At 40.0% G+C, this 13,894-nt stretch overlaps 1 protein-coding gene across 1 annotated transcript in view; it reads right to left on the bottom strand.

The window, feature by feature from the left end:
• CDK14 (cyclin dependent kinase 14) overlaps positions 1–13,894 on the bottom strand; it is a 583,384-nt gene that overhangs the window by 402,742 nt on the left and 166,748 nt on the right. The window contains exon 4 of the mRNA XM_082661962.1: positions 12,484–12,578. Within this exon, the coding sequence (XP_082518088.1) occupies positions 12,484–12,578 (95 nt within the window). The remainder of the gene's footprint in view (positions 1–12,483; positions 12,579–13,894) is intronic.

The raw sequence follows: 13,894 nt of genomic DNA, 5'->3' as shown, positions 1-13,894 counted from the left end.
CCTTTTTGACCCACCTCCTAGAGAAATGGAAATAAAAACAAAAATAAACAAATGGGACCTAATGAAACTGCAAAGCTTTTGCACAGCAAAGGAAACCATAAACAAGACCAAAAGACAACCCTCAGAATGGGAGAAAATATTTGCAAATGAAGCAACTGACAAAGGAGTAATTTCCAAAAGTTACAAGCAGCTCATGCAGCTCAATAACGAAAAAACAAACAACCCAATCCAAAAATGGGCAGAAGATCTAAACAGACATTTCTCCAAAGAAGATATACAGATTGCCAACAAACACATGAAAGAATGCTCAACATCATTAATCATTAGAGAAATGCAAATCAAAACTACAATGAGATATCATCTCACACCAGTTAGAATGGCCATCATCAAAAAATTTTGAAACAATAAATGCTGGAGAGGGTGTGGAGAAAAGGGAACCCTCTTGCACTGTTGGTGGGAATGTAAATTGATACAGCCACTGTGGAGAACAGTATGGAGGTTCCTTAAAAAACTACAAATAGAACTACCATATGACCCAGCAATCCCACTACTGGGCATATACCCTGAGAAAACCATAATTCAAAAAGAGTCATGTACCAAAATGTTCATTGCAGCTCTATTTACAATAGCCCGGAGATGGAAACAACCTAAGTGTCCATTATCGGATGAATGCATAAAGAAGATGTGGCACATATATACAGTGGAATATTACTCAGCCATAAAAAGAAACGAAATTGAGCTATTTGTAATGAGGTGGATAGATGTAGAGTCTGTCATACAGAGTGAAGTAAGTCAGAAAGAGAAAGACAAATACCATATGCTAACACATATATATGGAATTTAAGAAAAAAAATGTCATGAAAAACCTAGGGGTAAGACAGGTATAAAGACACAGACCTACTAGAAAATGGACTTGAGGATATGGGGAGGGGGAAGGGTGAGCTGTGACAAGGCGAGAGAGAGGCATGGACATTTATACATTACCAAACGTAAGGTAGATAGCTAGTGGGAAGCAGCCGCATAGCACAGGGAGATCAGCTCCGTGCTTTGTGACCGCCTGCAGGGGTGCGATAGGGAGGGTGGGAGGGAGGGAGACGAAAGAGGGAAGAGATATGGGAACATATGTGTATGTATAACTGATTCACTTTGTTATAAAGCAGAAACTAACACACCATTATAAAGCAATTATACTCCAATAAAGATGTAAAAAAAAAAAAGTAGCAATGGAATGGAAATCTTGTCCAAAATAAATTTATCCAATAGAAAAGGGAAGGGGAGCAATGAGTGTTCTATTTCATGCAGGTACCTCCTATATGGAAAGCCACAAATCACTTTGGTGAAATACGGGGAAAAGTAACTATGATGTCACTGTGAAGTTGCTTAGAATAGTGGAGAATACAAATGATAAATAACTAAAGAGAAATTACAATACTGGCACAGAGGAAAGATATGAGAATCACAGGGAAAAAATGGCTCTGTACCCCTAGAGTTTATCATTAACAAAGGGGTAGAGTAAGCATAGATTTTAAGAAAGCAGATTTTAACATTTTTCCCCCCCAAAAATAAAAGGAGATAAAAATTAAGAACTCAGCTCTGGAGTTGGACTGACTGTATCTAAATCCTGGCTCTGCCCCTTAGCTGTGTGATTGTGGGCAAGTTACTCAAACTTTATGGGCCTCAGTTTCTACATCTATAAAATGAGGGAAATAATCTCATCCCAAAGCTTTTCCAGAACTGGTAAAAGAAACAAAGGAAAAAGTTATAGGTGACATTCATTTAACACGTGAGACACGGTTCTAAGCGCTGCAAAGGTATTCGTTCATAAATACTCTTCACAGCTGTGTGAAACCAATTCCATTATCAGCCCTATTTTAATAGGTGAGAAAATTGAGCTTAACCTAGTGTTCAATAAATATCAGCTTTATTTCATGACCCTAATTACCAAGGGAAAGCACCAAGAGAGACAGAAGATTCACATAAATAGACGTTATTTTAAAATTACAACTAGTATCAATGAAGAAAAATTGGCCAAGAGGAGAAACCAATGTGTTACACAGAAAGTTTAATGGTGTGTTTGAAGTTTTAAAGAACACCAATAAAAAGAGAAGAGCTATTTAAGAAGGATAATGTTCTCTTAGGACTAAGTCCTAAATGAGATGAAGCTGGCAAGAAAAATGATTTCAGATTTATATATTATCAGAACAAGAAAGGGGGAGACCAATTATCAGGGACATATGAATAGAGATCAAGTGACAGAGAAAGGAGAGCTCCTCAAATTTCTTCATCCAGAAAATATTTCAAGTGTTTTCTTAATCATTTTCTCTCTCCCTAAAAAGACAGTAAAATCCGACTCCCTTGTTATAATCCATATACATACTCAATCCCCTCCCATTTAGTTTAAAGCCAAAACAACAAAAACACGTTTGCCCCTTCTTCTTGTTCTCCTTTCCTCCTCTGCCTCACTCCTCAAAAGAATAGCTTGCATTTCAGCCTCCATTTTTTCCCCTTTCTCTCTTGACCCAAAGCAATAAGGTCTCCAGCCCCACCAGCTCCCTGCACATACTTAAGAAAAACCTTCCTAATTGCAAATTTAATGGGTCCTTTTCAGGACTCATCTGATTTGTCTTTGCTGAATATCTGACACCATCATCTGCATTTTCAGCAACTCTCTTCCTTCCTTGGTGCTTGGCTGGTTTCCTTGTGCTCTCCCTAGGCAATCCCTCTCATACTATTTGGTTCTTCCTTTGTCCAACTCTGTTGGTGTTCTATTCTTTCATCTCTTCTATTTCACTCAGAGATGAGATATATTCTATTTTAATATAACCATTTTCCGTGCTTTACTTTGGGCAGTGTCCCAGGTGCACTCAACTCTCCAGAGCTTAACATTGAAAGTTTCCCAGGACATAAAGTGGGGGAAAAAAAAGTGTCACTGTTTAACCCAGCCCATTGCCTTCTCATTAGGAATTCAGCTTCCTCTGGGATCCCCAACAGGCCCCGTTTGTAACATTTACTTAGTTTCCCAGTATCTCTTCTTTCTCCTAAGAGGTTTAATCAGACACACAACAAAAGCCATTGGTTCCTTTTCTGCTTCCTCAGGGGCTTTTTTGTCTGCCAGTACCTGTGCTGCGCGCTAAGCTGCTTCAGAATTCACTCTCTTGTCTCACCCATCAGGCCAACTAGGAATGACGTCTATCTTATTCTCAGTTGAGTTACAACAGGGCTTTCGACTGTTAACCAAAGTTCCTGGTGTTTACAATTTTCCCTGGCTCAGTCTGTGCTGGTGGATCTGTAGGATCATTGATTAAAATCCCTGAAAACAGAGATAGTTAAAAACACAGCAATCCCAAGGAGACCATTTTGAACTAGAGACAGAACTATCTTTTAAATTTTCAAATAATTTGTTTATACAGGGAAATATATGTTTCCTTGAACCACAGAAGGAAGGGAGCACATATTTGCTTGGAATCAAACATTAAGCATGAAAAATGTCTCATGCCTGAGATCTTTAAAATAATTTCCTGTCTATTTGTTGAGCTCAGATATTTTTCTGAATAAAAGCCACTGAGCATGTATTATCTTTCCAGTTGTCAGATTTTAGTGACAAAGGAAGACATCACTCTCCAGTTCATTATGATGGGGCAACAAACAAGAGCCTGAAGTTAAACTTCGGGGGCAACCCAAGCATACTTAGGGAAAGAATCAGATCAAACCCCACTCCTTTTTTCCAAAGACTTCCTTTTTGATCCTGGCCTACCAGATCTCATATTCCTTAAAAAGCAGCCCAAATCGACAGTGTCTACAATCCAATTTTGCACTTGATTACCCTATGCAATTTGGAGTCCTAAATTTTCAAATACATGCCATCTCTCCATTATTATAATTGCTCCTAATGGTATAGTATACTCCTTTTGTATGCATCAGTGCTAAATAGACTGCACGCATTTGACTAAAATTCATTGACACTACAACGCATTAGCTTTGGGCTCTAAAAGCTCCTGGTTTCACCCAAGCCCCGGCTTACTCATTAATTCATGTTTCAAATTTCCAATATTTCTGCTACCTTGAGTTACTCTGAGCCTATCATTTATGTCATGAGTAGTAAGGGATCTGGTTAAGTCATCTGCATTTTAGACTGATCAGTTGCTATTTCACAAACTTCCTGAAGTCTAGTCTCCATACCTTGCTGTCCAAGAGCATGTGCTGTACCTAAAACTCATTAATTGGCCACGAAACTTTTTAAATTAATTGAAAAATCTTCATTAGAGGTTCAATGATAATCACAAACAATTCAAAACATCTCCCAAACGTTCACTACAATTAATGCTTCTAAATACTCGATTGGTCTACATAGTACAACACTTTAATCAAATTTTGTTTTTTGGCAAAATGTTTTAGTAAGTTCTAGAGGAAAAAAGCACTACATAAGGAAGCTGAGCATACATTTTATCATCCAAATGGAGACACCGAATAGTAAAAACACTGAATTAGCAAAAAGGAGCGCTATTAATAATTACACAAAGACAACAAGCATAAACCAGGACTGTCCCAAGCAAACCATTACATAAGGTCCCCCTCTACACAAAGCACCTTACACCAAACTGGATCTTTATCCTTCTGGGGAATATTATGTAAAAGAGTGATGTTAATCCAAGAAGTAGTCAATGAATATGTGGTCAGAAAAGATAAGTGAAAGAGCCCTGTGCAAAGGTAAGAGCAAAGATTTAATTCCCAACTAAAATGAAATCCAAACTGTATTGTGAGGTATTAAAACATGACCCAAAGATTATTTGACATTCTTCACTAAGAGGTACAGTCTGTGTTCCCCTCCCCTTGAATCTGGTCTCTTCAAATACTTGATAAATAAAGTAGGTGAAAGTGACACTGTGCCAGTTCTGGGCACAGGCCTTAAAACATAGGCAGCTTCCACTTTCTGTACCTTGGGATCTTCCCAGACCGGGGCACGAATCCGTGTCCCCTGCATCGGTAGGCAGACTCTCAACCACTGCGTCATCAGGGAAGCCCTATCACTTTACTTTTAACCTAAGTCTTTATACTTAAGGTGGGTTTTTGGTAAACAACATATAGTTGGGTCTTGTTTTTTATCTACTTTGACAATATCTGTCTTTTAATGGGTGTATTTAGACCAATTATATTCTAAGTGATTTTCATATAAGTGTATTAATAGCTACCCTGTTTGTAAACTGTTTTCTATTCATTGTACGTCCTTTTCCTTCTTTTTCTGCCCCCCTCTGATTGAGCATTTTATGTGATTCCATTTTATATCTTTTTAGTGAATCATATATGGATCCCTCATATCCCAGTCCAGCTGTGCAAAATGATACCACATGGAGCAAAAACAAGCTTTTCCTGTCCGGCCCTTTCCCAAGAGTAGGTTCATGAACAAAATAAATGATAGTAGCTTTTTTAACTCTCTAAGCTTTGGGGCGGTTCATCTTGCAGTAATATGTAAGCAGAACATTCCTAAGACGGTCCTCAAGGCCTTGCCAACTTTTCAAAACTCAGTTCATACCGATCTCCCCTGAACTCCCAGTCACATGGGGCTCTCCAAGTCTGTAGAAAATACCAAGCTCTTCTTAGGGGTCTGGCCTGAAACACTCTTATCCGTGCTCTTTACCTGGTTGGTCACATCTCCTCCTTCAGATCTAAGTGTAAATGTCCCCTCATCAGCAAGGCTTCCACTGTCCATCCAACTAAGATATACTCATTGCCCACCTCTCTCCCTCACATAAACATATATAACCCACTGCTCTCTATCTTAGTTATTTTTCATAGCTCTCTTTTCCTCTTTGCAATTTAAAATTACAGATGTATCTGCTGACTCGAGTAATCTTTGCCTTCCCCACTAGATGACAGGTTCCATGGAAAGAGAAACTCAGTTTTGCCCACCATTACATATCCATTGCCTGGCCCAGTACACAGAACACACTATGGGCTCAGTAAATGTCTCCGACGGAAAGAGCTCTTTTACATGTGCAATGCCTCTCTGCATTGCTTGTTTAGACCAGGGCTTCTCAACTTTGGCACTATTGACACTTTGGACCAAACAATTCTTTGTTGCGGGAGACTGTCCTGTTCATTTGTATGATGTTTCACAACATCCCTGGCCTCTAGATGCCAGTAACACCACTACCGCTCCCTGAGTTATGAAACCAAAAATGTCTCCAGATATCAGCAAATGTATCCTGGTTTAAAATAAAAGGATGATAGTAACAATGAACAACTCAGGAATGTGGGTTTGCTTTAAACTGAAACCAATCTTATCGTCATGTCCTTCCTCTAGTCCTCCTCAAAAACCACTTAAACTGAACTAAGTGGTTTAAGTGGGAGAGAGATTCTAGGAGCCCTGACATTATGATAATTGGAAATTTCTACACTAACTCTTTCAAAATATTCCTCCACTATCCAAGGAATGCCTCCATTTTCACCAGCTGGACTATAACTCTGAAGACAGGAAATATCACTGATTGTTTTGAGGGTCTCCCAATCAAACGATCAAAGACCCTGATAATAAAAATGGCTAACAGAGGCCAACATTAAAACACTGTCTAACAGAAAAGTTATCCCTGTACAGTTTGGTCTAATAATTGAAATCATGGTTCTTGCTTAAACAATATACTCATTGTCACTTTTGTCAAAAAGATTAGGTATTGTTTGTTTATCTGCTGCAAGCTAAATGGAACCAGCTGTACCCATGAACCAGCTCCTAATGCCTTACATTCTTCCTGAAAAGGAAGTCAGGGCTGAATCTGCAATTTGAATAGCCTTTAAGGTTTTTGAAAATAAAATTAGCAGATGTTGGTGGGTGGGCTATTATCCTCCTTGGAGTAGGTAAGGATAAGAACTCTACTTTCATCTGTACACAAGGAGCACCAGATCTGAAAATCACATGACACAAAGTCCATTCATTTCATTAGGTTTTTTTTAAAAATCCAGTTTCTCTTGCACACTGTAATGCCATATTTTATGCATTAAATTACAAAGTTAACACTGATTGTATTATCATAGTATGATGCCATTTTCATATCCTGTGACTAATAGTGTGGTTACAGGCTTGATCTTTGAAGTGAGCTGTGATAATAAGCCTATGGACCCAAAGTCTAAAAGAAATCAAAGCAGACCTAATGAGAAACAGAGAGTGTAGCAGAGCCCGTAAAATGTAATCAGATTTGCCTCTCTTTTGTACAGAGTTCCTGTTTCTGGGTAGATAACCTCTCAGGATGCTGGAAGTCGTCGGCATGACAGTCCAGGTGTCAACACTTAAGATTGAAACTTCAGTGAACCAGGAGTCCAGTGTTTTCCATCTGGGGATTTCTGACTTTCAGAATTCTTCAAACTCCTCCTGATAGTGTTTCAGTGGAGCTGACCTTCAGGGCCAGCAGTAAGAGCCACCTCTTTAATCTCACAGATTCTGAAAAGGTGGGTGACTGCTGCTGCCTTTCTTCTTGCTGCTGCTTGTTTTAATTAGCAGTATTTCTTCCTCCTATTTCTCAGGCGGCTTTGAAGAGCTCTTTGAAATGTATTTAGTGTATTTCAGTCTTGGTTTGGCCTAGTCTCTCAATTTATGAGGTCGTTGAATTCAAGTTCAATGATTCAGCACACACTGGCAGAATGAAATGCTAAAAGAAGACTGGCATTTTCAATCACATAAATCTCGTGTTACATAAAGTGACCAAATTCCTCCATTGTTCTTATGGACCTGAGATAACAATTTACAGCTGGCACAGACCAGTTTGGGCCGGCTCCTCTGTTTAGCGGGCTCCCGCAGGAGTAAGGTTTTGGCATCTTCACCTCAACAGAAACTGAAGATAAGCAGGAAAAAATGACCAGAAATCAGGATCATCTGTGGGACGACTTAGTCTGAGTAAGTCCAATACTCTAATTCCAGAGACGGAACAAAGAGCAAACTTTTTCTTTCTGTAAATGACACTAGAAGCATGAGAAAGGCAAAAGCAAGCAGCTACAGCCTCACAATCCTTTACAGTAGGAAGGAAAAGATTCTGTCCCAGGCAAGAGTAAAGGTTTATAGATTCTCACCACTCGGGGAAGGGTGTGGAACCCGGGAGAACTGGGGGTTCAGGCATGGGGTTGGGGGGAACTCGGGTGCACTCCAACTGCAGATCCCAGCGCGCTGAGGAACACACAGGTCCCACCATACTCCAAGTTTGGGAGTTGAGATGGCTGGTGCTCATAGCTCTTACCTACAACAGCCAGGCATCCGTGGGTGCTCACATATAAACAACCCACCAACCTGTCCAAATTATACTGTCTAATGCCAATCCCACTTGAACACTCAAACATAACACTTTCGCTTTTATCAAAATTTGCACAATAATTCAAATAAATAATTAATTTTACTTTAAGGCCCTCAGGCTTTAACAGATGTTGTGAAGAGTCTGGTGAAAATTTCATTATATGTGGTTAGAGGACCAAGTCCCAAAAGGGAACTCTCCCAAGGAGTCCTACAAATATACACAGGGATGAGGGAGGCTTGATTTAAAAGCACATGAGGCTGTGAATTCAGTCACCACTGGAGAGCACACATTTAAAATACTTTATTCAACCTCATCCTCTCTTCCTTCCTTTTGAAACCCCACAGCATTTTACCTGGGCCTTTCTTACTGCATTCTATCTTATATAGAATACACTACGTTCTAACTCATACAGAGTTCTTTACATATATGGACCGTCTCCCGTCCAGACTGTTAAGTTTCCTGAGGGCAGAATCTGTATCTAAATTCCCTCTTTTTCACCTACAGCATAGAAGGGGCATAAAAACAACATAACAAACACTCGTCATTAATTAAATAAGCTAAAAAACTGTTAACCAGTCTCTTAATGTATTGATACAAATGTCCTTGGGAAACAGATGATTTCAAGGGGCTGAACTAAAGACATTTTTAAATGCCACATGTTTTAAAATGTAGCATATTATACACTGCATGATTTTTTAAAATCCTAAATTAAATGCTACAGGGATTTAGAAGAGAGAACATAACCAGGAAATCAAACTAGGATAAAGATTAGTAGCAAGAGTGATGATAAACTGCCTCCCTTCCCCAGACAGAAACACACACATGCACAAAGAAAGTATTAAGAAGCTGGAGAACACTGGTTTCAAAACAAAACAAAACAAATCTCTACTCAAATATAAAACCGTGGGAAGTTCAAAGCTTTTTTTTTTTAAATAGGAAAACTTATTTGTGAGTGTTGTATGTTGAAATGGTTGCAGTTAACCAGCCACATTCTTCAGAGGCAAGCTCATTACCAAGAGGGCTACACAGTACAGGAATCTCAGTCAACTTCTCCCCAACCTATGTATCCCTACAGGAATGAGAAACTCAAGAGAATTCAAGAGTAATAAAAAGTCTTTGTACTTCTTCTCAGGTTTCTAAACAATGGCTGACAGCAACTGTATCAAAGTCAACAATTACACAAATCTTTTGATGGGGGGATAGCCTTTGCTCATATATTTGAACCATGAAATAAAAGACGACTTACATGTATCATAAATGGAGATGAAGAAGAATATTATCATGAACACAATGCCAAATTAGTGAGGTTTGAAATTAATGAGTGTTATAGATTGAACTGTATCCTCCAAAAAAGAAATGTTGAAGTTCTAACCCCTAAAACCTCAGAATGTGACCTTATTTGGAAATAGGGTCTTTATAGAAGTAATCAAGCTAAAGTGAGGTCATTACAGTGGGCCCTAATCCAAAATGACTAGTAGTCTTATAAAAAGGGGAAATTTGGATGTGGAGACAAACACACCAAGAGAGAGAACACCATGTGACCATAAAGGCAGACATCAGGGTGATGCATCTACGAGCCAGGAATGCCAAAGACTGCCAGCACACCGCAGAAGCTAGGAGAGAGGCATGGAACAGATTCTCCCTTACAGGACCAACCCTCAGAAAGAAACCAACTCTGCCAATACCTTGATCTTAGATCTAGCCTCCAGAACTAAGAGATGATAAATTTCTGTTGTTTTAGCCACCCACTCTATGGTATTTGTTTTAGCAGTCCTAGCAAACGAATACAATGAGGTTTATTGCAAAATCCAAACTTGACACCTGTAATTCAATACACATATATATAAAATGCTCACCAACTGAGTATCATGGGTATCTCTACAAATGCCATGCAGCTTTGTTGCAAGATAACGATAGCTGCTCTTGGGGTAGATGCTAAATATAACGTTTAAAGATGGAGGCAGGGATGCAGACAGCTATGGGAAAGTGGTGAGGCGTACTGGAACAGGGATCCTAACATTCAGTTGACTCTTTAAATTACATAGTGCTTTAGGAGACACACCAAATTCAGCTCTCTTAATGTTGCTAGATGGCACGTAACTGTTGTTCTTTGGCCTGACCTTGCCACCATAAAGCAAATAAGCACAAGCAGCCTGCCATCTCCTAAAGCAGGTGAGTGGTCAATGGCTTTCATCTCCAGCTGGAGGAAATTAAATAGTACATGTGACCAGCAAGCTTTAAACTGCTTGAGAAATGCTGACAAGATACATTGAGACCTGATGGAGTGAAAAGTATTAACTGTCCAGAACTATCCTTCTCAAAGATTGCAGTCTTTCTTTTATTTGGGCATAATAAATGGAGAATGTTTCAACTATCTTTCAAGATTTTGTCATAAATCTTAAAGTTAAACATTTAATAGTTATTATCTTGCATTTGGAAATTAGCTGAGCATATCTCTGGTGGGAAGGCACTTCAAAATGACTGGTTTGTTTCCTTATAATGAAATAGTATGTTTGCTTCTGTTTGATCCACCATTAAAACAAATCAGAGCATCTGGGAGAACCATCTGGAATACTCAACAAGGACCAAGTCTTTCCAAGAAGGCCTTATCCTGTGGAAGCAGTATGTAAAATGGTTAGGAAAAGATGACCTCAAACCATAAAGACATGAGCCAAGACAAGTTCTGTCACTAATAACCTGTACTGACTTGGACAAGTGACTAAATTTCTCTAAGCACCAAGATGTCTGGTCCAGCAGAGATTATAGTAATATAAAAATGGGACCTTTCTTATAGAGTGTTGTGAAGAATAAATGAGACAATGAATACACCATATTTTACACAAAATAATTGCTTAATCCAGTGTAGTTATCTTCACCTTATTAACATGAAAGGTTCAAGTAATTTTTACACAGTAGAGTACTCTTTTTCCTTAGGAAAAAATACAAAAACTTGGGACACAACCACTATTGAAATTAACTCAACCATTTATGCCATTACCATGACATTCCATAATGCTTAAGAGACACAGTGAAGTCATTAACAGCCCTCTGGATTTTTTTTTCCTTCCCCATCATATTTTTCTTCTATTCAAATTTTTTAAAGGCTTTTTTTGGGCAAATGTCTAAGAGTCAAAATTAAAACTCAATTTTGATCTACAGCATTTCTGAATTTCCTTACTTACATATCTTCCTTTATCAGGAATATTCCTTCATCTTAACTTGAAAACTATGAACAAAGGTATAAGACTACATTCCAGAAAAGCCAAAGAGTACCTAAATAAGCACATAGTCAAAATTTCCAATTATGTGTTTAGAATGATCCTTCAGAGAATTGTCTTCTCTATCTCTTTAATTACTTAGCTTAGTTAGTAATTCAATTACTGCTGAGTAATTAGTTAGAATTTCCTATCTTACACAATGACTTAAAAGGGAGACAATAACAAGGATAGTTTAGAAAAAATTTTTTCAACACTGCTTGGTACTTTTATTAAGGTAAAATGAGGCTTCTGTATCTTGTAGTTATTTCAGGAAGAGTATTAAAAGTTTCTACAAGCTACATGCCACCAAATCTGTGCTCTTATTCAATATGGGAGAGGGAGGAGGCCTATCAGAAACATAGAGGGGCAAGCTTTTTAAGAACCCAAATCTGTGCCCTGACCCTGAGAGAATGTGGGGGAAGAGGACAAAGGGGGGAAGAGTTGTTTCTCTGTGTGGAAATATATGCAGCATGACGCCAAAGGACACAGGAAGAAAGAAAGAGTTTGCAGTTTGTTTAATTAAGTGACTTCTGAAAGATGGAGTAAAAGCTCAAGTTAAAAAGATGTCAGGAATAATCAATACATTTGGCTTTGTCAAATCAGTACTCTTATTCTTAAGCAAATGCTAAACCTCCATGAGAAATTAATCACATCATTCACCTGGAAATGAATTCTCATTTGAGGGTTCCAATGAGAGAAAGAGAAAACAAAGTTGGAAGAGAGGAAGGACAGAAAAGATAAATTGGACAGGTCTGCAAAACTGTTTGCTCACGGAGAAAAGCAATTCTTTTACAATTCTTTTACAATCGTTAAAACAATGACAACAACGATAACAAAAAACCTGAGGGAGGAAAATCTATTGTGTATTAAATAAAAATTATTTAAACATACTGTTACTAGTAAGAGAACAGGTATATTTTACATGTGAAATATTCAAAAATTAATGAACTTACTTGCTTTTTCCTTTGTATACTGTAGCATAAGATCCTTCTCCTAGTTTTTCCAGTTTTTCATATGAGTCAGCTTTTCCAAATTTGGGACTTGTTGGCTAAAAATGAAGCAGAGGGTAAACAAAATAGATTGTATCAGACTAATTAACAATGAATAGGAGGAACGAGGGGAAGATGGCGGAAGAGTAAGACTCGGAGATCACCTTCCTCCTCACAGATACACCAGAAATACACCTACACGTGGAACAACTCCTACAGAACACCTACTGAACGCTGGCAGAAGACCTCAGACCTCCCAAAAGGCAAAAAACTCCCCACGTACCTGGGTAGGGCAAAAGAAAGAACAGAGACAAAAGAATAGGGATGGGACCTGCACCAGTGGGAGGGAGCAGTGAAGGACGAAAAGTTTCCACACACTAGGAAGCCCCTTCGCGGGCGGAGACTGCAGGTGGCGGAGGGGGAAAGCTTCGAAGCGGCGGAGGAGAGCACAGCAACAGGGTGCGGAGAGAAAAGTGGAGAGATTCCCTCACAGAGGATCAGTGCCGACCAGCACTCACCAGCCCGAGAGGCTTGTCTGCTCACCCGCTGGGGCGGGCGGGGCTGCGAGCTGAGGCTCGGGCTTTGGTCGGAGCGCAGGGAGAGGACTGGGGTTGGAGGCGTGAACACAGCCTGAAGGGGTTAGTGCACCACGGCTAGCCCGGAGGGAGTCCGGGAAAAGGTCTGGAGCTGCGGAAGAGGCAAAAGACTTTTTCTTCCTTCTTTGTTTCCTGGTGCGCGAGGAGACAGGATTGAGAGCGCTGCTTAAAGGAGCTCCAGAGACAGGCGCGAGCCGCGGCTGAAAGTGCGGACCCCAGAGACGGGTGAGAGACATTAAGGCTGCTGCTGCCGCCAGCAAGGGGACTCTGTGCGAGCACAGGTCACTGTCCACACCCCCCTTCCAGGGAGCGTGTGCAGCCCGCCGCTGCCAGGTTCCTGGGATGCAGGGACAACTTCCCCGGGAGAACGCACGGCGCGCCTCAGGTTGGTGCAACGTCACGCCGTGCCCCTCCCTCCGCCAGCCTGAGTGAGCCAGAGCCTCCTAATCAGCGGCTCCCTTAACCCTGTCCTGTCTGAGCGAAGAACAGACGCCCGCCAGCGACCTGAACGCAGAGGCGGGGCCCAATCCAAAGATGAGCCCCTGGGAGCTGTGCAAACAAAGAAGAGAAAGGGAAATCTCTCCCAGCAGCCTCAGGTGCAGCGGATTAAAGCTCCACAATCAACTTAATGTGCCCTGCATCTGTGGAATACCTGAATAGACAACGAATCATCCCAAATTGAGGTGGACTCCGAAAGCAAGATTTATTATTTTTTCCCCTTTTCCTATTTTTCTGAGTGTGTATGTGTATGCTTCTGTGTGAAATTTTGTCTGTATAGC

This window comes from Grampus griseus (assembly GCF_964374135.1).
Source record: "Grampus griseus genome assembly, chromosome: 9".
Taxonomy (NCBI): Eukaryota; Metazoa; Chordata; class Mammalia; order Artiodactyla; family Delphinidae; genus Grampus; species Grampus griseus.
This window is presented reverse-complemented; position numbering and strand designations above follow the sequence as displayed.